The 23928-nt window shown below is 43.1% G+C and overlaps 1 protein-coding gene across 1 annotated transcript in view; it reads left to right on the forward strand.

Annotated features, from left to right (window-relative positions):
- Positions 1-23928, forward strand: part of LOC308090563 (ephrin type-B receptor 4a-like) — a 99454-nt gene that overhangs the window by 62796 nt on the left and 12730 nt on the right. The window contains 7 exon segments of the mRNA XM_080435787.1: positions 3637-4017; positions 4637-4761; positions 6171-6336; positions 7214-7313; positions 10488-10552; positions 11213-11326; positions 13104-13351. Of these exon segments, the coding sequence (XP_080291913.1) occupies positions 3637-4017; positions 4637-4761; positions 6171-6336; positions 7214-7313; positions 10488-10552; positions 11213-11326; positions 13104-13351 (1199 nt within the window).

Genomic DNA, 23928 nt, shown 5'->3' on the forward strand with positions numbered 1-23928 from the left:
ATTGTAGTGGAGTAAAAAAAAGTACATTTGCCCCTGAAATGTAGTGGAGCTGGAGCAGAGGTGTAAAGTATCCACACATTTTAACAGTCTCTGTCGGGTGGAAACCTCATGTCCAAAAGCATAGTTACTTTTCAGGATAAAAAAAAAAAGCAAAACCAATTGGATCTACAAGCTCATAGATCTGCTATTTTTAATGCATTTGTGTGACGCTGTAGTATGATCAAGTAGGACGATAATTTACGAAAAAACACAGAACGTTTAAATATGGAGATAAGAGGTCCCTGCCCCGACAGCAACGAAACACTAAAGTAAAAGCGCCTCAAAAATCAAGTACAGTACTTGAGTACAGTACAAGTACTTGAATACCAGGCACTCAGTGCTTCCTGCTGTCGACTGTTTCCTCCTCTCAATAAAACCCTGTGGAGAGGAGAGCCATCGGCGTTCAACATCCAGCACATTCTCTAATTACTGATAACTTTAATTAGACCCGCTTTTATCTTAATTACTTCTCGCCCAAAGAGGCCATTCCTATTTTTTTCCTGTAATTGTGTTTATGATTGCGTCCGGATTTTTCGTTTGCAATTGTACACATTTTTATTTATAGCCCCCCTGTTTGAATGTCAAAGCTGCCCTGGCTGGCATTTACACGTTATAGGAAATAATAATGTCCTCTGCGTTGCCATTTTGTCTTTATTCTGACATCCTCAATAGAGCTGTACTCACGGTTAATTCGTTTAAAAAATAAAAAAGGTTGTCCAATCAACCCTCTGACTCTGCCTAAATGTCGGATTCTGAATGTATAATTATTTAAGTACTTTAAGCCCTATGTTATACTTTTTCTGTTAGACAGATGCAACGTAGTTTAATTGATTACCTGGTGTCTTGTAGTTTCAAATGTACAGAAGTATTTTGATAACATGTTGTTTACTTGGTCTCCTAGTCTCTTTCTTTCTGCACCCTATGTACAATATGTGAATATTTACCTTGTTTATTGACAAGAGTTCAATAGACAATTCAATTCAATCTTTATTTCAGACCCAAGGGGGATCCATATCACAATAAAAACACCATACAAAACATAACAATAACAGAAAAAGAAATACAATAAAAAAAGATTTCCAACATGTTCAGTTTCGAACATACAGACAAGTGCGCCAATGGTTCCACAGTCTAGAGGGGAACCTGACAGAACTACCTAAGGGGTTAATTATGACAGCAATGATGTCATTTACTGACATAGATGTGTAGATACCCTACACAGCAGAGCAGGTGGGTACCCCAACACTAACAAACATCTGGCTTGCACTGGAGCTTCTTGGAGCTCTCAGCAGCAGCCGCATACAGTCATTATAGGCCACTGTGAGTCGTCTGATGCTGCCTTGCTTGTAGCGACACCACAGGTGGGCAGTATACAGAGGTGTACAAAAAGATTGTACAAAAAGACACTTAGTAAGTGGCTCTGGATAATAGTTTCTGCCAAATGCCTACATTTCTGTGAATTTGTTTTTTCGGCTATAATGACATAGGTTGACACCAGGTTGAAAGTGGTTAAATTGTGGTATTCCGTGGGTCAAAGCCACCCCCCACACCCTCCCCCTCACACACCCCTCCACCCCCCTTTTTTACAGCCCTCTCCAAGCCAGTGAGAGTCTATTGTGGCCTCTTGTCGGCTCTGAAGTCTCAGCTGCCGGCCTCACTGACTGCATGGCAGCTCCTTGGGCCGGAAGTAGCAACTCATTCACACACACACACACACACACACACACACACACACACACACACACACACACACACACACACACACACACACACACACACACACACACACTCCACTCCCTCAGTTACATTTGCCATTAAGTTATGCTTGGCTCCGAGCAAATCGCAATCTCCCCCTTTTTCTTTTTTTTTACACGTTTTCAGCTGCCGATCATTATCCTCTCCTCCCAGTTTTCAGACACATGTAATTGGAGTGCCGGCTCCAATTCTGCATCCGTGTATGTTTCACTGTGTGTGCATTACTGTGTGTATGTTTCACTGTGTGTGTGCTGGTGCCCCAAAGGCCCCTCCTTCATGGTGACTAGCGGTGCGGTTCGGTGTGATTAACCCGTTCAAACCGGGAACGCATCTGTGTAACCACTTTATCCATATTTTATACTTTTGGCTATTCAAAAATAGCAAATATACAAGCTCATGAGCTTGTAGATCTGCTATTTTTGAAAAATCTTGAAAATTTTGTGCAAATATTTGAATATATATATTTTTTAAAGGGATTTTTTTACTCAAATCTTTGCATCTGGGGGTCGCTAGAGCGAAATATTTTGAGATGGTACCAAATACATGAAATTGTTGGGGTCCTTGACATGACAAAGTTTTAGAACCACTGATATTACAGCAACATACGTTTGGATTTAGAAGACATTTGTAGATGCGTTCCCGGTCTCAATGGGTTAAAATGTCTTCAGAATGTATTTTCTTTTTGCGGTATCATATGCAAATAACATGCAGAGCCGCGGCGGTATAATATACGGGCATCAACTGGGCTGGTTTTGATCCGAAATGAAATCCCCCCTCCCCCCTTTGCAGAATGCGTCCGGCACGACGATGATTGATGGCATGAAATTAGAAACTTGTGTCAAATTATGGTACTTGACGCACTTATTGTAATTGTGACAAAATGTGCAATAAGGCTGGGCTCCTTTCTTGCGGCGTAGTTTTGTAAAAAGCTAGCCATCTATAATATGGTCTGACAGTATGTGTGTGTGTGTGCGTGTGTGCGTGTGTGTGTGTGTGTGTGTGTTTGTCCGGAATGGAAGTCGGCGGAGCTCGTTTATTTTAGAGCTATTGACTTCCTCCTAAATGGATATTGAGCGCTTTGAGTCATGCGTCGGGATGCATGTAACTCGTCATTTATCTCTTCCTGTTTTACGACACGGAGAGACACCTGAACGCGCTCACTTCACTTCATAGAACCTTTAGTCTGAGGTCACAGTGATGCCAGTACTTTCTGTACTTTAACTCAGTGTTTTTATATTGTGCTAGTTTGCAGTGGTGGAAAGTAGCTATAAGTACAGTTACTTAAGTACAATTTTTATATATTTGTACTTTACTTGAGTATTTCCAATTTCCAATACTTTTACCTCTACTCCACTACATATCAGAGGCAAATATTGTACTTTTTCTCCACAACAATTATTTGAAAACTTTAGTTACTAGTTAATTTGTAGACTTTGACGATTATTACAGAACATACATTAACCACTTCAGCCCTATATACATTTTGGCCATTTGAAAATAGCCGATTTACGAGCTCACAATGCGTCGCATTGTGAGCTTGTAGCTCTGCTAGTTCTCAAGATTGTTATACGTTTGAAAACTTATGAAATGGGACATTCTGCATAATGAGTACCTTCTACTTTTGATACTTTAAGTACATTTTGATACCAATACTTTTTTAACTTTTACTCAAGTAAATGTTGAATTCTGGACATTTACTTGTAACAGAGTATTTCTACATTGCAGCATTGATAATTTTACTTAAGTAAAAAATTGTAGTACTTTTTCCACCAAGTGTTTTTATATTGTGGTTATTACTGTGGATACTGAATCTGGCCTTAATGTCCGTCTCTCTCTGTGCAGGACCACCATCGGCCCCTCGCAGCATCGTGCCTCAGATCAACGACTCCACCCTCACGCTGGAGTGGAACGAGCCGCTGGACAACGGCGGCCGCCCGGACGTGAGCTACGCCATAGCCTGCTCGCTGTGCGGCGCCGGGGCCTCCTCCCCCTCCTCCACCTCCTCCTCCTCCCCTAAGGGGGCGGGGCCTCCCTGCTCGCCCTGCGGCGACAGCGTGAGCTACCGGCCGGCGCAGCGCGGCCTCACGGAGCGCCACGTGGAGATCTGGGGGCTGCTGCCCCACACCACCTACACCTTCTCCGTCCAGACGCTCAACGGCGTGTCCCAGAACAGCGGCAAGGCCCCCGCCAGCGACAACGTCAACATCACCACCAGCCACAACGGTGAGTGTCTGCTGAGAGAGTCTGATCATTAGACCACTACACACCATGCTAGTCTAGTAGGGGAGATAGGTCCCACTGCACCCGAGTGGCATTTCTTTGTGACCTGTTTTTGGGACCCTTATGCTGGTGTCTAGTTAAGGTTGGGGTTCATTTATAACCCTTTCTTACACCTGTCCTGAATCCAAAATTGTAAACAACTAGAGGTTCTGGCCGCTACGCTGCCCTCACTTCTAGTAGACTGGCCCGCACATCGGAGACAGTAGAGCGTGTAGACGTTCATTGCAACACCGGCGCTTGTTGTTTTTCACGGATGTGGCAACACCGGCGCTTGTTTCTCGCACATGATTTGGCAACACCGGAGCCCATGATGGTTCGCTTGTTTTTTGCGGATGTGGCCACACCGGCGCTTAGACCCGTACACGACCATACACCACCGCTGCGCATGCAATTGTATTGATAGATATATACAACATATATAGACAACATTTTGAACTAAACAACATAGAAAAATAAAACATTTTTTCCACCCAATTCTGACCCAAGCTCGCACTTTGCTAAATGCCTGTATTTGTATGTGAGATTCCATAATGGTGTGTATGTGTTGTGTATCTGCATGCAGTGCCAGCACTGATGTCAGTGATCAGGAAGAGCGTGTCGACAGAGAGCAGCCTGACGCTGCACTGGTCCGTCCCAACCCAACCTCACTACACCATCCTCAAGTACCAGCTCAGATACTGTGAAAAGGTGAGATACCAAGTCCTCTAGCTCCTTGGTTCTCAAAGTGGAGGGGGGTCCGGGGACCCCCAGTGGTCCTTGGAGGGGTACCAGAGGGGTCCCCAGCTATAATTTGTCAATATAGTGTCACTCACAATCATTTTAACCACTTAGACCATATTTTATAGCTTGTCTATACAATGAGATCTACACTATGAGCTTGTATATCTGCTATTTTTGAATAGCCAAAGAAAGCGAAAATGACAGAGATGCTTCCCCGGATTTAATTGGTTAAAACAAGTGAAATGTTCTCAAATAGACCCTTGAATCAAATCTTAAAGTTTTTCAAATTGATTAGAAAATCTTTGCACGTTTTGACAAAAGGATATCAGTCATTGGTAATCGGTGATACAGTACCAGCTACGGTAGTGTGTGTGTGAGAGGAGGTGAAATGTCCTCACACACTGTCACAAGTCCTCAAGGTTATTTTCCATTCATGTTATATCCGTGACAGCTTTCCGATGGCAAATGCCTCGGCCGGGAAACATAATTGGCTTCAGCCACGTTATGGATTACCCCCCCCCCCCCCCCCCAAATCTGTAGACAACGAAGCAAAACCCCATGGTTTATCTCAATTTGTTGACTGTAATCTGACCGGTCTTATTGCAATTAATTGTGTACAACCGCAATCAGCCGGCAGAGTGTTAAAGTGGTTATTCTGTTCACAGTGAATTCTATATGCATTATATTTGGCATCTGGCTATTAATTCATGAGACCTGCGTGTGTCTGTCTGTCTGTCTGTCTGTCTGTCTGTCTGTCTGTCTGTCTGTCTGTCTGTCTGTCTGTCTGTCTGTCTGTCTGTCTGTCTGTCTGTCTGTCTGTCTGTCTGTCCCGGGCATAACTCTGGTGCTTTTTTGTGCTTATCCTTTTTAGCTTTTAACACATTCTCTGCCAGGTATTAATTGATTCATTCATCCACCTCTGCCAAGCGTTTGTACCTTATTTTGATGATCCATGGAGAGCCGTGGACGCGGATGTAAACAAAGGCTGTCTGGGGGGAGGGGGCGGGGTCTCGTCTATCCACCGGAACAAAAACATTTGTACCGCGATGGTCCATTCTGTTGCTATCGGCAGTTGAATATGGCTCGTTTTCACCAAAAATAATCTTATAACATGGGAGTGGATGGAGTGACTTTTTTTGTGACGTCATCATTTCTGCTTCTATCATCCTCCCGCAGTCAAGGCATCATTCATGGGTTAGGGCAGAGCGCCCTCTAGCGTTTTTTATTTATTTAAAGGACGTCTTTTGGCAGGCAAGTTTGTTGGATTTGAAAGGACGTGTGTATATATAGTACGTCCTTGGCAGGCAATGGGTTAAAATGTCTTACTGTACCACGTGCTTATGTTTTCTGACTAATAAAAGTATCCAACCAATCAGGAGCGTCTGAGCGAGGAGCAGTGTCGCTACAGGGAGAGTGACAGCAACCAGGTGGTCCTGACGGACCTCCGCAGGGCCACCCAGTACGAGGTGCAGGTCAGAGCGCGCACCGTGGCCGGGTACGGCAGCTTCAGCCCCGCCGCCATCTTCCGCACCTTGCCTGATGGTAAGTTACTGGTTAATCTGTATCCTGACTGAGTTCTAATCTCCTGATTGGATAAAATTGGTATCCTGACCTGAAAATTGCGTTTTCTGTTTACCAGATAGCTGGAGAGACATGGAGACTCCTGTTACTGAACAAACAAACACTCTACAGCGACGATTACTATCGGAATATAGAGCTATTTAACACTTAATAAAACCAAAGAAAATCACTTTAATCACTCTAAACTCACCCCCCCCAAGGACCGGCTGCATTCTTAGAGGAGAATGTACCGGTGGTGTGTTGTTATGAGTGGATAGGCTGAAGAAAAGAGGATTATGTTTATATGCACACTTCATTTAATCCATGTCAGTGGCGCATATTTTATTTGATGTCCTTAAGAAGGAGATGAACCTCTCCTCTCAACTTGTGGAAGCTGCTCCGTCGTGCCAGAAACACATCCTCAGTTCAGGTCTTTGTTGTGTTTCCCAGAGGCCTTGAATGATTCATCTTTCATTTATCTTTCACACTTTCAAACCTTTCATGCATTTTAGGTTTAAAAAAAAAGAAGAATTTGGAATGGTCTACAACAGCACTGAAGTCTCTACAGTCTGACATGCTTTCAGTACTGACCTTGTACTGAGTGTCTTGGTGTTGAACTCTGGAAATATGTTTTATTCTTTTATATGTGCTTCCTTTTATTGCCAGCAATGTGAACCTCCTGATGTCATCTCTTAAAAAACCTTGAAATGTATCATTAATGCTGTCTCCTCTCCTCTCCTCTCCTCTCCTCTCCTCTCCTCTCCTCTCCTCTCCTCTCCTCTCCTCTCCTCCTCTCTCCTCTCTCCTCTCTCCTCTCTCTCTCTCTCTCTCTCTCTCTCTCTCTCTCTCTCTCTCTTAGGACACGACTCTCCCACCCAGCTGTTGATCACAGGAGTGCTCATCGCCGTGGGAACGCTGCTGCTCATCTCCGTCATCTGCCTGGCTGTTTTCTGCATGCGGTGAGAACCACAGAACCACAGACTAGACTGATAGAGGGACAGACAGAACTAGAGAAAAGACTGATAGAAGGATAGACAGAACTAGAGAAAAGACTGATAGAGGGATAGACAGAACTAGAGAAAAGACTGATAGAAGGATAGACAGAACTAGACACTCTCTCTCTCTCCAGTTCGATCCCGGGCTCCCCCAGAGTTAGTGTCGAAGTGTCCTTGAGCAAGACACTGAACCCCTAATTGCTCCCTGATGAGCAGGTTGGTGCCTTGCATGGTTTCCTCCGCCATCGGTGTATGAATGTGTGTGTGAATGGGTGAATGTAATGCACAATCTATGTAAAGTGCTTTGGATAAAAGCGCTATATAAATGCACCATTTACCATTTACTGATAGAGGGACAGAGAAAAGACTGATAGAAGGACAGAACTAGAGAAAAGACTGATAGATTTGGAAAAGAAAGAACGTGTGGGAGAATAACAGGAAACGCAGAAGGATCGTGCGACTGTGCGAGGGGGGCTTGGGGAGGGGGGGTCTGTTCTTATATTGCTGGTACAGATCAAATGGAGGGAGGAGGGGGTACAGTCCCTAACCCGTGCCAATGGAGGGGGGGGGGTAGGGTGGGAGGGGGGGGGTGTTCAGACACAAAGCCATGTACATGAGACCTTTTTGTTTTTGTTGCTTACGCAGCTAAAATGATTTCTTCTCATTAGATCTGTTTCCTCTAGGCTTCATTGTTTCAGTAAATAGTGCCGGTCGCCACAAGTACCCACGGGGGAGAAAGTGAGGGAGAGAGAGAGAGAGAGAGAGAGGGGGGGGGAGGGAGAGAGAGAGAGGGAGAGAGAGAGAGAGAGAGATGGAGGGAGAGAGAGAGGGAGGGAGGGAGACAGACAGACAGAGAGAGAAGGAGGGAGGGGGAGAGAGAGAAAGGCGTAGACGGAGAGAGAGAGACATAGAGGTAGAGGCGGTGAGAGAGAGAGACATACGTAGAGACATAGAGGTAGAGGGGGAGAGAGAGAGGTAGAGAGACATAGAGGTAGAGGGGGAGAGAGAGAGGTAGAGAGACATAGAGGTAGAGGGGGAGAGAGAGAGGTAGAGAGACATAGAGGTAGAGGGGGGAGAGAGAGGTAGAGAGACATAGAGGTAGAGGGGGAGGGGGAGAGGTAGAGAGACATAGAGGTAGAGGGGGAGAGAGACATAGAGGTAGAGGGGGAGAGAGAGAGGTAGAGAGACATATAGAGGTAGAGGGCAGAGAGACAGGATGCAGGCCGTCCCAACCCTGTTTCCACAGGACAGGAGAACAATAGCTGTGACCTTGTGACACACACACACACACGCACACACGCACACGCACGCACGCACACGAACATGAGCAACACACACACACACACACACACACACACACACACACACACACACACACACACACACACACACACACACACACACACACACACGAACATGAACATGAGCAACACGCACACGAACATGAGCAACACACACGCACACACACGCACACAAACATGTGCAACACACACACACACACACACACACACAGGAGAGACACGCAACACACATGCACACGTTACACCCTGGCACATGCACGCGCTCACCAACCAGGAGCAGAGGCACAGGCCCAGATCTGCCACTGGCACAGGGCGGGGCCTGAGAGGCTATTTTTGGGGCTGTGCAAGGAAGGAGAGAGAGAGAGGATAAGAGAGAGAGAGAGAGAGAGAGAGTGTGGATGATAGAGAGAGAGAGAGAGAGAGTGGATGATAGAGAGAGAGAGAGAGAGTGGATGATAGAGAGAGAGAGAGGGAGAGAGAGAGAATGATAGAGAGAGAGAGAGAGAGCGCTACAGTATGGAGATGAGGTGAGTGTTGGTTCCAGTAGCCACAGGGCAGCAGGCAGCCAGACGAATTAGACTGGAGCCCCCCTGTGTGGTGGTGGGGGGGCACGTGGGACCCTTGCCCACAGGAGACATCATGCCCCCCCATACCCCCCCCCCCCCCCCCTCCCCTGGATATCTGCCGCCCAAAAAAGCCATTCTGTTGTCTGGTTCAGAGCCAGACAGATATATTTGTTTGGCTGATACTTATTAGGCCATTATTTGACTTGTTTTGAAGACCTAGCGGTATTGGTGATTATGCAGACGATGTGTCCCTATATATGGTTGACCGGAGTCCCTCAGGGATCTATACTAGTGTCTTTTCGGTTTTCTGTGATTGTGGGGGAAGCTTTCCCTGAAAATAGCAGATCTCACAACGCGTCGCAGCGCTGTGAGCTTGTCGATCTGCTATTTTCTGTGGTTAAATGGTTAAATAAAATGGAAGTCCATTTTATGTATTTATTTGTGTTTTTGCATATAATTATGTTAAATGTTATCAAATAGAAACTTAAATCAAATCATTTTCTTTTTTTTTCAGTTTTTTCAAATTGATTGGAAACTTTTTGACAAAAATTTGGTGGTATAGCACTCTTCAGGGTGGGTATTTTATTGGGGCAAAAAAAATAACCATCTGGCACCGGTTGTAGTCTAGTCTTGGTTGTTTACTTGGTCTTCTCTGCATGAAGGGCCAGAATGTGTTGCATCATGTGAAAAATGCACTGCGGTAAGAAATAAATACATCTAGGAAAGTGGGTTGCTGTTATTAAAATTGTGCAGAAGTTTGAATTTGAGTCAGCTGATGGTCTTCCGTGACTGAGCATATCCCTTTTTAATAAGAAATTATGCTTTTTCCAGACGTTGCAAAGTGATACTCATATATCAGCCCTAACCAGATTCTCCCCATCACCGACTTACTATAAGTATAAGTCGCACTGGATAATCGCATCAGCTAAATGTGAGCATTTTCCTCCTTCTCCTTCTCCTTCTCCTTCTCCCTCTCCTCTCCTCTCCTCTCCTCTCCTCTCCTCTCCTCTCCTCTCCTCTCCTCTCCTCTCGTCTACTCTCCTTCTCCCTCTCCTCTCCTCTCCTCTCCTCTCCTCTCCTCTCCTCTCCTCTCCTCTCCTCTACTCTCGTCCACTCTCCTTCTCCCTCTCCTCTCCTCTCTTCTCCTCTCCTCTCCTCTCCTCTCCTCTCCTCTCCTCTCCTCTCCTCTCCTCTCCTCTCCTCTCCTCTCCTCTCCTCTCCTCTCCTCTCCTCTCTTCTCCTCTCCTCTCCTCTCTCTCTCCTCCACACAGAAGGCAGATCAGAATCAAAGACCCGGAGCTGGCTGACAAGAACAGCCAGTACCTCGTTGGCCAAGGTAATGAATTTAAAAGACATCTTGAAAACACTGTGTTCTGACCTGTTCTGTGGAACAGGTCCCTCCAACAATTCTCTGCTTGTACTTAACCCATTAAGGACGGGGAACGCGTCTGTGTCATTTTAGATTAATTTGGCTATTCAAAAATAGCAGATATACAAGCTCATAGCGTGGCACCGAGTGCCGCGCTATGAGCTTGTAGATCTGCTATTTTTTGAAAATCTTGAAAATTTGTGCAAATCTTTGAATATTTATATATTTTTTTAAAGCGAACATTTTTAACTCAAATATGTGCTTCTGGGGGTTCCTGGAACAACATATTTTGAGATGGGGATCCGTGGCCAAATACATATAATTTTGGGGGTCTCCTTGACATGATAAACGTTTGAGAAGCACTGATATTATAGCAGCATAACGTTTTTCAGAAAGCTGTTTTAAGCTGATTTAGAAGACATTTGTAGATGCGTTCCCGGATTGAATGGGTTAAAATGGGTCAAGTGTATGAAGTGAGTGACAAATAAAACCCTTCTTGATGGTGATTCTTCACTCTGTGTTGGAAGCCAACAACAGTCCTCTCTCTGCCCCTGCCAGCCTGGTTTCTCATGCCAATTCTTTCCCCTTCCTTTCCCATGATCCTTTTTGTTCTGGCTGTGCTCTCAGGGGTCAAGGTCTACATCGACCCCTTCACCTACGAGGACCCCAACGAGGCCGTGCGAGAGTTTGCCAAGGAAATCGACGTTTCCTGCGTCAAGATTGAAGAGGTTATCGGCGCTGGTGAGACACAGACCCCCCCCCCCCGACTCCTGCATGCCCGTATTGTTACCCTCTGTAGTCGTGTGTATATGTTGTAGTGATTAATAATGAGTGAAAAACGTCATTCTATCGCTTATCAGAGGAGCGTTGGATTATTTATGCAAACCCCAGGTCTCTCATGCGTGGGAAAATCAAACCTCTCACTCTCACCCAGTGGTGTAAAGTAACTAAGTACATTTACTCAAGTACTGTATTTTAAGTACATTTTTGAGGATTTTTTACTTTACTGGAGTATTTCCCATTTTCAGTACTTTTACTTCTACTCCACTACATCTCAGAGGCAAATATTGTACTTTTACTCCACTACAATGATTTCAAAACTTTAGTTACTAGTTACTTTTCGGATATAAATTATGATATTATTATGAAACATACATTAACCACCTTAGCCCTATTTTATACATAGGCTATTTGAAAATAGCAGATCTACGAGCTCACAACGCGTCGCGATGCGACGCGTTGTGAGCTTGTAGATCTGCTATCTCCAAACATTTTCGTACTTTTACTTTTGGTACTTTGAGTACATTTTATGCCAATACTTTTGTACTTTTACTCAAGTACATTTTTAATTCTGGACTTTTACTTGTAACAGAGTATATCTATATTGCAGTATTGATACTTTTACTTAAGTAGAAAATGTGAGTACTTTTTCCATCAGTGCTCTCACCCAAAAGGGGAATGCCCGAATCTTATCCATTGGAGATATTAGAATTCCGCCTCCATTATAGTTGTGTAACTTGTGTGTATATACTGTGCTGATTAATAAGCGTAAAACGTCATTTATGGCTTATCAGAGAGCGTGTGTGTATATATTGTTGCTGTCGGAGCAGAAACCTCCCGTCTCCATTTTTCAACTTTTTAATGTTTTTTCTCATGCGTGGTAAGTCAAACCTCTCACGCTCAGCCAAAGGGGAGTCCCCTCTTGACCAAAGGGGAGATGTTATAGAATTCTGGGCTCTAGGCCCAGCCAGCTGTTTGACGTCCGTGTCTGCGTGTTACAGGAGGAGAGGAGGAACTATCCATTATTTTCTTAGCTGTTATTCTGTGGATTACTTTTTAGATTAATACAATAATACAGAAGCACTATATTTTGATAACTTGTTTTATTTTTTTTATATATCAATGAATTAGTATGATCAACCACTTCAGTCCTATGGTATACTTTATCGTAACAGAGTCGCACAAAAATTGTGAAAATAGCCTATGTACTAAGGGGATCTATAAACTGCGAGCTTATAGAGCTGCTCTTCTAACTATTTCCTCCCCTAAGCGATGATTTTTCATTAACCACTTAAACCCCAGCATCCTTATTGTGGTGGAAGACTTTCGCAGAAAAATAGCAGATCAATAAGCTCACAACATCGGCTATTTTCAGCGAAGATTTTGAATGTAGCTAACAAAAATAGAATAGTAGTATAGGGCCCTGAGGGACTCCTGTCAACGATATAGCGTTTACGTGGTTAAAATCAATTACTGATTATATTTTTTTATAATTGATGAAATCGATTAGTTTGATTTAGGGGTGTAACGACACACTTTAACAGCGATACGATACACATCACATTACAATCGATTATTTGCATTGCAAAACGATGCGATACAAAGTCAAACGATACGATATGTTGCTGTTTACATATCATGTACTTAGATTGTTGAAATTAAAATCGATGCATCGTTGCAGTTACTGTATCGTTACACCCGTAGTTTGATTAAACCGTGGCGCCCTCCTATATAACAGGAGAGTTCGGCGAGGTGTGCCGGGGCCGTCTGAAGATCCCGGGGAAGAAGGAGAACTACGTGGCCATCAAGACGCTGAAGGGCGGCTACACGGACAAGCAGAGGCGGGACTTCCTGTCGGAGGCGTCCATCATGGGCCAGTTCCACCATCCCAACATCATCCACCTGGAGGGCATCATCACCGCCTCCTGTCCCGTCATGATCCTCACCGAGTTCATGGAGAACGGAGCGCTGGACTCCTTCCTACGGGTATGTATGCCGAAAACACACATCACACCACAGCACATGTCAGGGTCATGATCTTGACAGAGTACATGGAGAACGGAGCTCGTTGGGGCACTCTGTTTTTCATGTTAGCCCATATCGAAACTATATGGGCCCGACATGGGCTCACCCAGTTCCAACCCATGCCCAGTTAGCCCATATCTAAACCATATGGGCCCGACATGGGCTCGCCCAGTTCCAACCCATGCCCAGTTAGCCCATATGAAAACCATATGGGACCCTCATAATTTCCACAGTTCGAGCCCAAGCCCACTTGGTACCCAAGTAGCCCGCATTGAAACCATTTTAATTACATTTTTAACCCTAATCCTGAAGCGTAAAATAGGCGCATTTACTATTTTCTGTGTGTGACACCAGGGAGCTAAAACCAACCTGAAACAATGTCTACTTCTCAAATTCTACTATACATTTGGTATATAGTAGCCTATAGTAATAGTAACACACACACACACACACACACACACACACACACACACACACACACACACACACACACACACACACACACACACACACACACACACACACACACACACTCACACACACACTGTGTCTCCCGGGGTGAGTCCAGTACAAAAGCTCCAGACCAGCTGCTGCAGTAGAGGGTCAGGCAGCCCTCTGAAGGCCCAGAGCGCATCACACTGTTACAACTCTACAGTTATTTAAAGCTGCTGTGAGTGGACTGGCCTGACTCCTACCTACCTACATCCTGACTCCTACCTACCTACATCCTGACCGTTCCACTGTTCGCATCTCTCTGTGATCTAGCAGTGAATGGTGCGTTTATATAGCGTCTTTATCCAAGGTACTTGGACAATTGTACAATGATTGTGCATTACATTCACCCATTCACACACACATTCATACACCGATGGCGGAGGAATCCATGCAAGGCACCAACCTGCTCATCGGGAGCAATTAGGGGTTCGGCATCTTGCTCAAGGACACTTCGACACTAACTCTTCTGGGGGAGCCCGGGATCGAACTGGGAACCTCGCGGTTCCTTAGCGGCCGCTCTACCTCCTGAGTCACTGTCGCCAGTGAATTCTCAACCTATTTTTTTAAAACCACCTGAAATCCCAGCATCCATATTCTGAGGGGGGGACATCATTGGAGCTTGTAGATCAGCTATTTTTGTTGAAGAGACGGAAAATAATTGGTCCGAGTACGGAGAAGTTGGGTCCAGTTTAACCAAGTCTAGGGGGTTTAAGTGGTTAAAGTTCTAGGACCCCTCCTAGTTTGATATGCGTTAGGGGCCACAACCCTCCATTTCATATGATTACGATTTTTCAGCAGTGATATTCTAGCAGTTTGGAGAGAAAGTTTCCCTTTTGAAGCAGATAGAGGAAATCACCAGAGGATTCTGTACTGCTGGCAAGCTGCGGGGAGGGAGAGGGATTTAGGCCAGAATCTTCTTAGGACTTAAGGCCATCAGCTGTTATTCTGCAGTGATTTTTTTTAATACCAGTAAGTACATGAGTTTACTCCTAGGAAATGTTGGGGTGTTTTCTCTCTTCCGCTCTGTATACCTCAGGTGCAGTGGTGAAGTGTTTTTACTTAAGTAAAAGTATCAATACTGCAATGTAGTAATACTCTGTCACAAGTAAAAGTCCGGAATTCAAAAGTATTGGTATCAAAATGTACTTAAAGTACCAAAAGTTAGAAAGTACTCATTATGCAGAATGTCCCGTTTCACAAGTTTTCAAATGTATAAAAATCTTTTGAAAATAGCCGATCTACAAGGTCACAATGCGTCGCATCGTTGTAAACTTGTAGATCTGCTATTTTCAAATAGCCGAAATATAGAGCTTTAGTGGCTAATGTATGTTTAGTAATAAAAATCTAAAGTAACTAATAAGTTCAAATAATTGTAGTGGAGTAAACGTACAATATTTTCCTCAGAGTTGTAGTGAAGTAGAAGTAAAAGTATTGAAAATTGGATTTACTCCACTAAAGTAAAAATACCTCAAAATTGTTCTCAAGTACAGTACTTCAGTAAATGTACTTAGTTACTTTACACCACTGTTCAGGTGTCGGAGGGAGTATGCACACTTTCTACTCTGTCTGGGGGGGGGGGGGGGGGCACAGCCACAGCTGAATGAGCAGATCATCTGGGAATCCAAAAAGGTCCCCGGTTTGACCCCCGCCCCGGGTCTGGTCCGCCCAGTCTGTCTATGTGTCGAAGTGTCCCTGAGCAAAGACACTTAACCCTTTAACAGCTCCCCGGGGCACTGTATTAATAGCACACTGCTCCTAATAGTTAGGATAGGTAAATATACACTGACGCATTTCACTTATACGACCAAATTATACAGTGACAAAAAAGAAAATACCTCAAAGTAGTGGCACAGAAAATAGGTCTTCCTTTTCCTCGCGGGGGTTTTGGTGGGGTTTTGGTGTGGTATGTGTGGGTTTTGGTGTGGTATGTATGAGTCAAACTCACTCTCACCACGGCCGCCAGGAGATGAAAGGAACTCTCCCTCCAAGCCTGATTTATCGTTTCTGTCGAGCAGAAACCTCTTATCTCCATATTCTAACCTCTTGTGTTTTTTGGGAAAATTCTTGATCATACTACAGCATCATACAAAAGCATCGAAAGTAGCAGATCTACAAGCTCGAAACGTGGCGCGAAGCGACACGTTTCGAGCTTGTAGATCTGCTACTTTTGATACTTTCGAATTTGAATTTAGTAACAGTTTTGGATTTATGAGGTTTCCACCCGACACAGACGATGATGAATAACCTTTATTTAACCAGTAAAAGCATAGAGACCTACATCTCTTTTTTTGCAAGGATGAACTAACTGGCCAAGAGGCAGATTAAGTTACACGTTCACATAAAGAACAAACATGAAAAAACAACACAACACTTAGAAACACAGACTACCGAAATTGCTCACATGAGAGAAAATAAAGTAAAGTTTAAAAGGTTAAAACAATAAAAGGTTAAAAACAAGAGGCCCTAAACAAGAGGCAATAAAACTAAAATAAAGGGGGGGTGGGGGGGGGGCTACACGTCAAAGCGGGAGCAGCAACTGGTGAGAGCTTCAGCTGTAATCCTTTTAAGCAGATCTACAAGCTCATAGCTACGAGTTTGTTGATCTGCTATTTTTGAGAAAATATTTGATAAATTGTGCAAATCTTTGAACATACCCCCCAAAATAATCATATTTGAACTGGGGACCCCCCACCCTGACAAGCACTTGGAATTATAGGTATTACATTTAGTTTGAATTGGTTCCACTGATAAATATTGTGAAAATAGCCGATCTACAAGCTCACGATGCCTCGCACTGCGAGGCGTTGTGAGCTTATAAATCGGCTTTTTTTCACAATATTTATCAGTGGACTGCGAGGCGTTGTGAGCTTATAGATCGGCTTTTTTCTCAATGTTTGCCTCTTTCTTGCGTAATATTTGACAATTTGGCCAATTTGGTATTAAAAAGGTCTTAAAAGTCATTAAATTGTCACTTTAAAATGTGCAGATACCCTGTATATACTTGTGTATATGTTGGTTTGTTTGCTCTTGAGTGAGAAAACAATGTTGCACATTAAGCTAATCATCTGGGGACCCCCCAAAATAATTTGGGGATCCCTCTGGGGGTCCCAACCCCGCGTTTGGGAACCACTGTGACGTAAGCTAAGCTTGTACACATAAGCTAGTTTTCCGTGCAGCGTGACACCGACTCACAACCTGAGAATAAATCAGGCTTCAGTCAGCGCTACTTTGTGCTGATGCGTCGGGCCGTAAATAACGACTATTTCCTTCAACACAATTTCCATACCGTCCGTCGGCTCCGCTTCCATTGTGTTGTTATGGCTGGCTGGACAATGCCTCTTCTTCCTGACAGCCGCCAGTCACAATTATTGGCTTTTCGTTCCATTGATGACAAATTATGAGCCGTGCTCGCCTCAAGCTCTCTCTCTCTCTCTCTCTCTCTCTCTCTCTCTCTCTCTCTCTGTAGCCTCACATAGACGGCTTTCCAATATTCACTGTCTTCTTTCTGCACACTGTATCTGTCTTCTACGTGAATTATCGCTCTCATTCTTCAACTTGTGTGTTTGTAATAACCACTTTTTTTTTGTGGTGTCACCGTTTTCTCTAATCCAGTGGGTTTCAACCCTTTTCATATCAAGGTCCATTATTTATTGGGCATTTAAGCCACGGATCCACCGTTTGATGAGATTTAGACTCTCAGACCCAAAGACTTAGAATATTTTGTTATCGTTGGATAAGATTGTGTCAATCCATCCATGCTGTATTGATGTTAGTACCATAGGAGAGATAACAGGCAAACGTTGATCAAAATAACAATTCTTCTACATAATCTAATTGTGTTACTTCTTGTAAATTAAGTAATGCAGATGTTTAACAATAATTTAACTCTTGAGAGCGTAAAATAAAACCAAATGGACCCGTAAGGGTCCATTTGGTTTTATTTTACGCTCTCAAGAGTTAAAGATCTATAAGGGTCCATTTGGTTTAATTTTACACTCTCAAGAGTTAAAGATCTATAAGGGTCCATTTGGTTGCCAACTCTCCATCGTTTAGCCGGGGACCACCTGGAACCCCCTCAAGGACCACCGGTGGTCCCCGGAAAACACTGGTTGAGAGGGAATCTTGCCCACTCATCCCCATCATCTATAGCAGTGGTTCCCGAACCTGGATCAAGGCCCACTTGGGAAAATCTTGAAAAGTGGTTCGCGGGCCCACCCACCTGACCACTTAACTGTTATAAGTGGTCAGGTGGGTGGGCCGTGTGCATTTTCAGAGCGTGTTTATTTTAACGGCCAATTAATCTATTGTATTCCGGCTTGGATCGATGGCACTAATATAACATGAAGTTAAACATTAATTACATTAATTGTTTCATATTAATGCTATACTATAAATGTGATCTTATTGTTTTGCCAATTATTTGGGAGCCCATTTTTTTATATAATCCTGGCGGCCCACCAGTTCATTCTTGAACTTGTTTGTACAGTAATAACCACTTTTTTGTGGCGTCACCGTTTTCTCTAAGATAGCTTGCCCACTCATCCCTTTCATCTATAGTTTACAACGCTTTGCCAAATAATAACAATGTGCCAGCTCCTTTTTCAAAGATTTATGATGAGGCCTGAGCGTTTTCTTTCCTTCTTTTTTTTGTGTTCATCATTACTATCAATCCGTCAGCCCATAGGTCACATTTGAGTGTCCTTGTTGTCGACATGTTTTCTTTTGGCAGAGTTTCAATAGGAATCCTTGCAGAGAAAAAATACGTGTTCTCGCCTTTTCCGTCTTTGTAATTCGTTCCATTCTTTTTCCTGTCTCTCTCTCTCTCTCCTTCTCTGTCTGTTGTATAGCAGGCTGTTCTCTCTCTCCCTCTGTCTGTTCTATAGCAAGCTGTTCTCTCTCTCTCACTCTGTCTGTTGTATAGCAGGCTGTCTGGGCTCTTCATCTGAGCACAGCCCTATCATCCTGGGTCTCATAATTAACCCCGCTTCTCATGCGAACTCCCTCCAGATACGTCTATTCTTTGAGGAGAATACATATAATATTCCTGTGAGATGTGTCATATGATCTCCCTCTCTAATATACTCTTTATCCGCACATATGGCGGTAATGGCCCAGTTTACTGTTGTATGGCAGGCCTTCTCGTTCTGTGTATTATGTGTACCAGTGAGATTGGAGGGTCAGCCCCAGCACAGAGACATAGAGTCTGCTGCTGTAAGCCCAGGGGTTTCTCCCAAACGTTTTCACGTCAAGTTGATATGTGGTTTTGGCCGCGCGGACCCCCATCTGAAAGAGATTTTGTGTCGGCAACCCCCATAAGAGAAGATATGGGTTGTTAAATTTGTTTCCAAACCGATTCAAAATTGTTCACCAATTCTTTTCGAGATTTTACAAGATGTTTTGAGAAAAGCAGATCTACTAAGCTCTCAACGTGTCCCGTGGCTACGCGTTGTGAGCTTGTAGATCGGCTTCAAATAGGGTTTCAAATAAGGGGTTTCTCAAACCTTTTCACGTCAAGTTGATATGTGGTTTTGGCCGCGCGGACCCCCATCTGAAAAAGATTTTGTGTACGTGACCCCCATAAGAGAAGATATGGGTTGTTAAATTATTTTCCAAAACGATTCAAAATTGTTTCACGATTCACCATTTTCTTCTAGATTTTACTAAATGTTTTGAGAAAAGCAGAGCTCTCAACACGTTGCGTGGCTACGCGTTGTGAGCTTGTAGATCGGCTATTTTCAAATAAGGGTTTCTCAAACGTTTTCATGTCAAGTTGATATGTGGTGTTGGCCGCGGACGCCCATCTCAAAAAGATGTTGTGTCAGTGACCCCCATAAGAGAAGATACGGGTTGTTAAATCTTTTACAAACAATTCAAAATTGTTAAAAAAAAATCGTGATTTTACAAAATGTTTTGAGAAAAGCAGATCTTACTAAGGCTATACGCGTTGAGAGCTTGTAGATCGGCTATTTTCAAATAGTCCGAGTATAAAATAGGGTTAAAGTCATTAAACTGTTCCTCATTTTGTTGTGGGACCCCCGTGGAACCCCCTCAATAACCTCAGGGGGGTCCCCGGACTTTACTTTGAGAACCAATGGTTGTAAGCTGATCCTCCGCTATCTGTGGGTATTAAAAAGTTCGACAGCAGCTTGGTTTTGCAAACCTAGTTGTTTTCCTGGGTCATACTGCATCTGTGGCTTTTGAATTATTTCCCAATAGAGCCCCGTACCGTAATTTAACCCTTTAAGACCGGGAACGCATCCGTGTAACCACTTTATCCATTATTTCATACTTTGGCTATTCAAAAAATAGCAGATATACAAGCTCATAGCGCGGCACCGAGTCCTATGAGCACTATGAGCTTGTAGATCTGCTATTTTTGGAAAATCTTGAAAATCTTTGCAAATCTTTGAATTTTTATTTTAAGCGAACTTTTTAAACTCAAATCTTTGCTTCTGGGGGTCCCTGGAACAAAATATTTTCAGATGGGGGTCCGCGGCCAAATACATATCATTTTGGGGGTCCTTGACATGAAAAAGTTTGAGGACCACTGATTATAGCAACTGTTAGGATTTAGAAGAGATCTGTAGAATCCCCCAGAAGCAAATATTTGAGTTACAAATGTTCGCTTTAAAAAAATATATATATTCAAAGATTAGCACACATTTTTAAAAGAAATAGCAGATCTACAAGCTCGTAGCGCGGCACTCGGTGCCGCGCTATGAGCTTGTATATCTGCAATTTTTTTAATAGCCCCAAAAAATCTAAACGTGACACAGCTGGCGTTCCCGGTCTTAATGGGTTAATCCAGTTTTCCCGCTAGCTCCGGTTCTTCTCTGGTTTATAACTGGGTTAGACGTTGGTTTCTCGCCACCCTGAGCGCCTGTAGGTTTAGACTGAGAGACTGCTTTCCTTTATCACATCCCCTTCCCTTTCATCACATTGATCTGGTGTAATCTCAGTGTTTGTTGATACGTGGTCATAAACAACGTATTCGTTAACTGAGTCTTAAATTCCGTTGTTGGTTTCTGTCGTTCACTTTGTTTATCATTAACTGAGAGCAGTGGTGTAAAGCAACTAAGTACATTTACTCAAGTACTGAGGTACTTTTACTTGTAATAATGGAGTATTTCCAATTGTCTATACTTTTACTTGTACTCCACTACATCTCAGAGGCAAATATTGTACTTTTACTCCACTACAATTATTTGAAAACTTTAGTTACTAGTTACTTTGCAGATATAAATAATGACATTATAAAACATACATTAACATTTTAGTACTTTTACTTTTGGTACTTTAAGTACATTTTGCTACCAATACGTTTGTACTTTTACTCATGTACATTTTTTATTCCGGACTTTAAGTACTTCTACATTGCAGTATTGATACTTTTACTTAAGTAAAACATTTGAGTACTTTTTCCACCACTGACTGAGAGTAACAGGGCATTTTCTAGAACCTAGAAAAAGTCCACCATCCCTTTTTCCCATATTAAACCAGCTCTGATTATATGGTCATATAAACCCATACGGGTCGTGGCGCTTCCAGCTTTTTTCATTAATATTTTCTTCTGCAAAACCTTATTCTTTATCCCTCTTTTCGCCCGATTCTTAGTGCATATTATTTTGTGCTGTGGAGTGAGTTTTCGATTATACTTGTTATTCTGCCGTCGTAATTATATCGTCGGGTGGAAACCCCATATGTCCAAAAACGGTGACTTTTCAGGATTCAAATTCAAAAGCAACAAAAGTAGCAGATCTACAAGCTCAAAACGCATCGCTGCACTTTGAGCTAGCAGATCTGCTACTTTTCATGCTTTTGTGTGACGCTGTATCAGGATCAAGTAGGGCGTTAAATTTACTAGAAATAGAATACATTTAGAATATGGAGATAAGAGGTTTCTGCACGAAAGCAACAATATTCTTCCATGCCGTCGAGTGAGTTTTCTCATTTTTCAGATTAGGCTAGTTATTCTGCCAAGTAATTATATGATGAGCGGGTCATAAACTTCATGGGGGCTCAGTGTGGTCACTATTATGCCTGGGGGGTCCCTCTAGGATAGGGAGTCCCTCGAGGCCCCCCTCGGCTACTGTAACACCTTTCCAGCATTCCAGTTTGTTTTGGTGTATAGTGGTTTTGTTTTTCGTTTTTTTCTTCTGTTCTCTTTGTGGTCATGTATATAATATATATAATATAATATACCCCACTGATTGGGCATATATCTCTCCTTATAGACTGAATCATCATGACGTCAGCACACCCAAAAAAAAAAAGAATCCGGGTAGATAACGCCGGCAGTGTCGCATTGGAGCGTTATTATTCATTAACCTTTATTTCTGGAAGAACAGGACACCGATGATATCGTTATTGACTATTAGAAAAATACAATTTTCTAAATATCCACACAGGTTGACAAACTAGACACAGCTAAACGTTCTGGACACTTTTATTTCATATTTGACGTATTTTTATCCACAGACATTCTAGCCGAGGATATCGTTCTTGGATGTCTTTAGACATGCAAGATGTTCTTCTTCCTCTCCGGTGTGTGAGGTCTTTATTTAATCTCTCTCGTCTGTACAGCAGCTGTAGGGAGAGTAGAGCAGCTTTTAACTGGAGCGTATAACTGTCTGCACTCTCCTCAGGAGCCTTCTTCCACAGCCTTTATTAGAACTTCATTGATCCTCCTTCAGCTACGCAGTTGTTACTCTGCTGGTGGAGTTGTTACTCTGTTAACCCATTCAAACCCGGAACACATCTGTGTGTAAACCACATTATTTTATACTTTGGCTATTCAAAAAATAGCAGATCTACAAGCTCAGTGTGCCGCGCTATGAGCTTGTAGATCTGCTATTTTTGAAAAATCGTGAAAATGTGTGCATATCTTTGAATATACATATTTTTAAAGCGAACATTTGTAACTCAAATCTTTGCTTCTGGGGGGGTCCCTGGAGCAAAATATTTTCAGATGAGGGTCCGCGGCGAAATACATATTATTTTGGAGGACCTTGACATGAAAATGTCTGAGAACCACTGATATATAGCAACATACGTTTTTCAGAAAACTGTTAGGATTTAAAAGACATTTCGTAGAATCGGAACCTCAGGTCTTAATGGGTTAAAAGTCCTCCTGTGAACTCTGGAAGTTTTTACAATAACTTGTAACTGTTTCAGTTCACTGTGTTTGGACCACAACGGAGACAAGCCCCTTGGGAGGCTTTTTGTGTTGTCCTTTTTTGACTGTACTACCTGTACCGTTACAAATCTAATAAAGTATTCAATCAATCAATCAAACTATCAGTCAAAGAATCAAAGTCGTGGCTCATAAGGTCTGATCCTGTCCTTTGCCACTTGTCTTTTTTACGACCAGCAATCCAGACTCTTTCCACAGATACTCATCAGCCTCTCTGTGTGGCTTTTTTAAAATTAAATTAAAATTAATTTAATTTGTTCTTCGCCGCTGGGGTCTGGACACTGATGGCTGATGAGGAACTCGCTCCTGTGTGTTTATATTGCTGTTTCAACACAGAGGAATATCATTGAACGACCGTACCTTTGTTTTGACTACAATCCCTATACACGAATCCACGGAGCGCTGCCCTGCGCGCAGCCATTGCTGCGGTGTCAACGCTCCGCGGACGCGACACCGCAGCAATGGCCGCCTACAGGCAGCTACAGGCAGCGCGTCTGTGGATTCGTCTATAGGAACATGTCAGTACCTTCACATTTAGTCGCTGTCGGTCAGAAACCTCATATCTCCATATTTTTTAACTTGTTGTGTTTTTTCATAATTAATGACCTACTTGATCATACTACAGCGTCAAAAAGTAGCAGATCCACAAGCTCTTTTGAGCTTGTAGATCTGCTACTTTTTCTGTGCTTCAGTGGTGTAAAGTAACTAAGTACATGTACTCAAGTACTGTACTTAAGTACAATTTTGAGGTATTTTTTACTTTACTGGAGTATTTCCAATACTCCACTACATCTTGGATCCAAATATTGTACTTTTACTCCACAGCCCTATATACATTTTGTCCATTTGA

Source organism: Gymnoscopelus braueri (assembly GCF_963280865.1).
Source record: "Gymnoscopelus braueri genome assembly, chromosome: 8".
NCBI classification, from domain to species: domain Eukaryota; kingdom Metazoa; phylum Chordata; class Actinopteri; order Myctophiformes; family Myctophidae; genus Gymnoscopelus; species Gymnoscopelus braueri.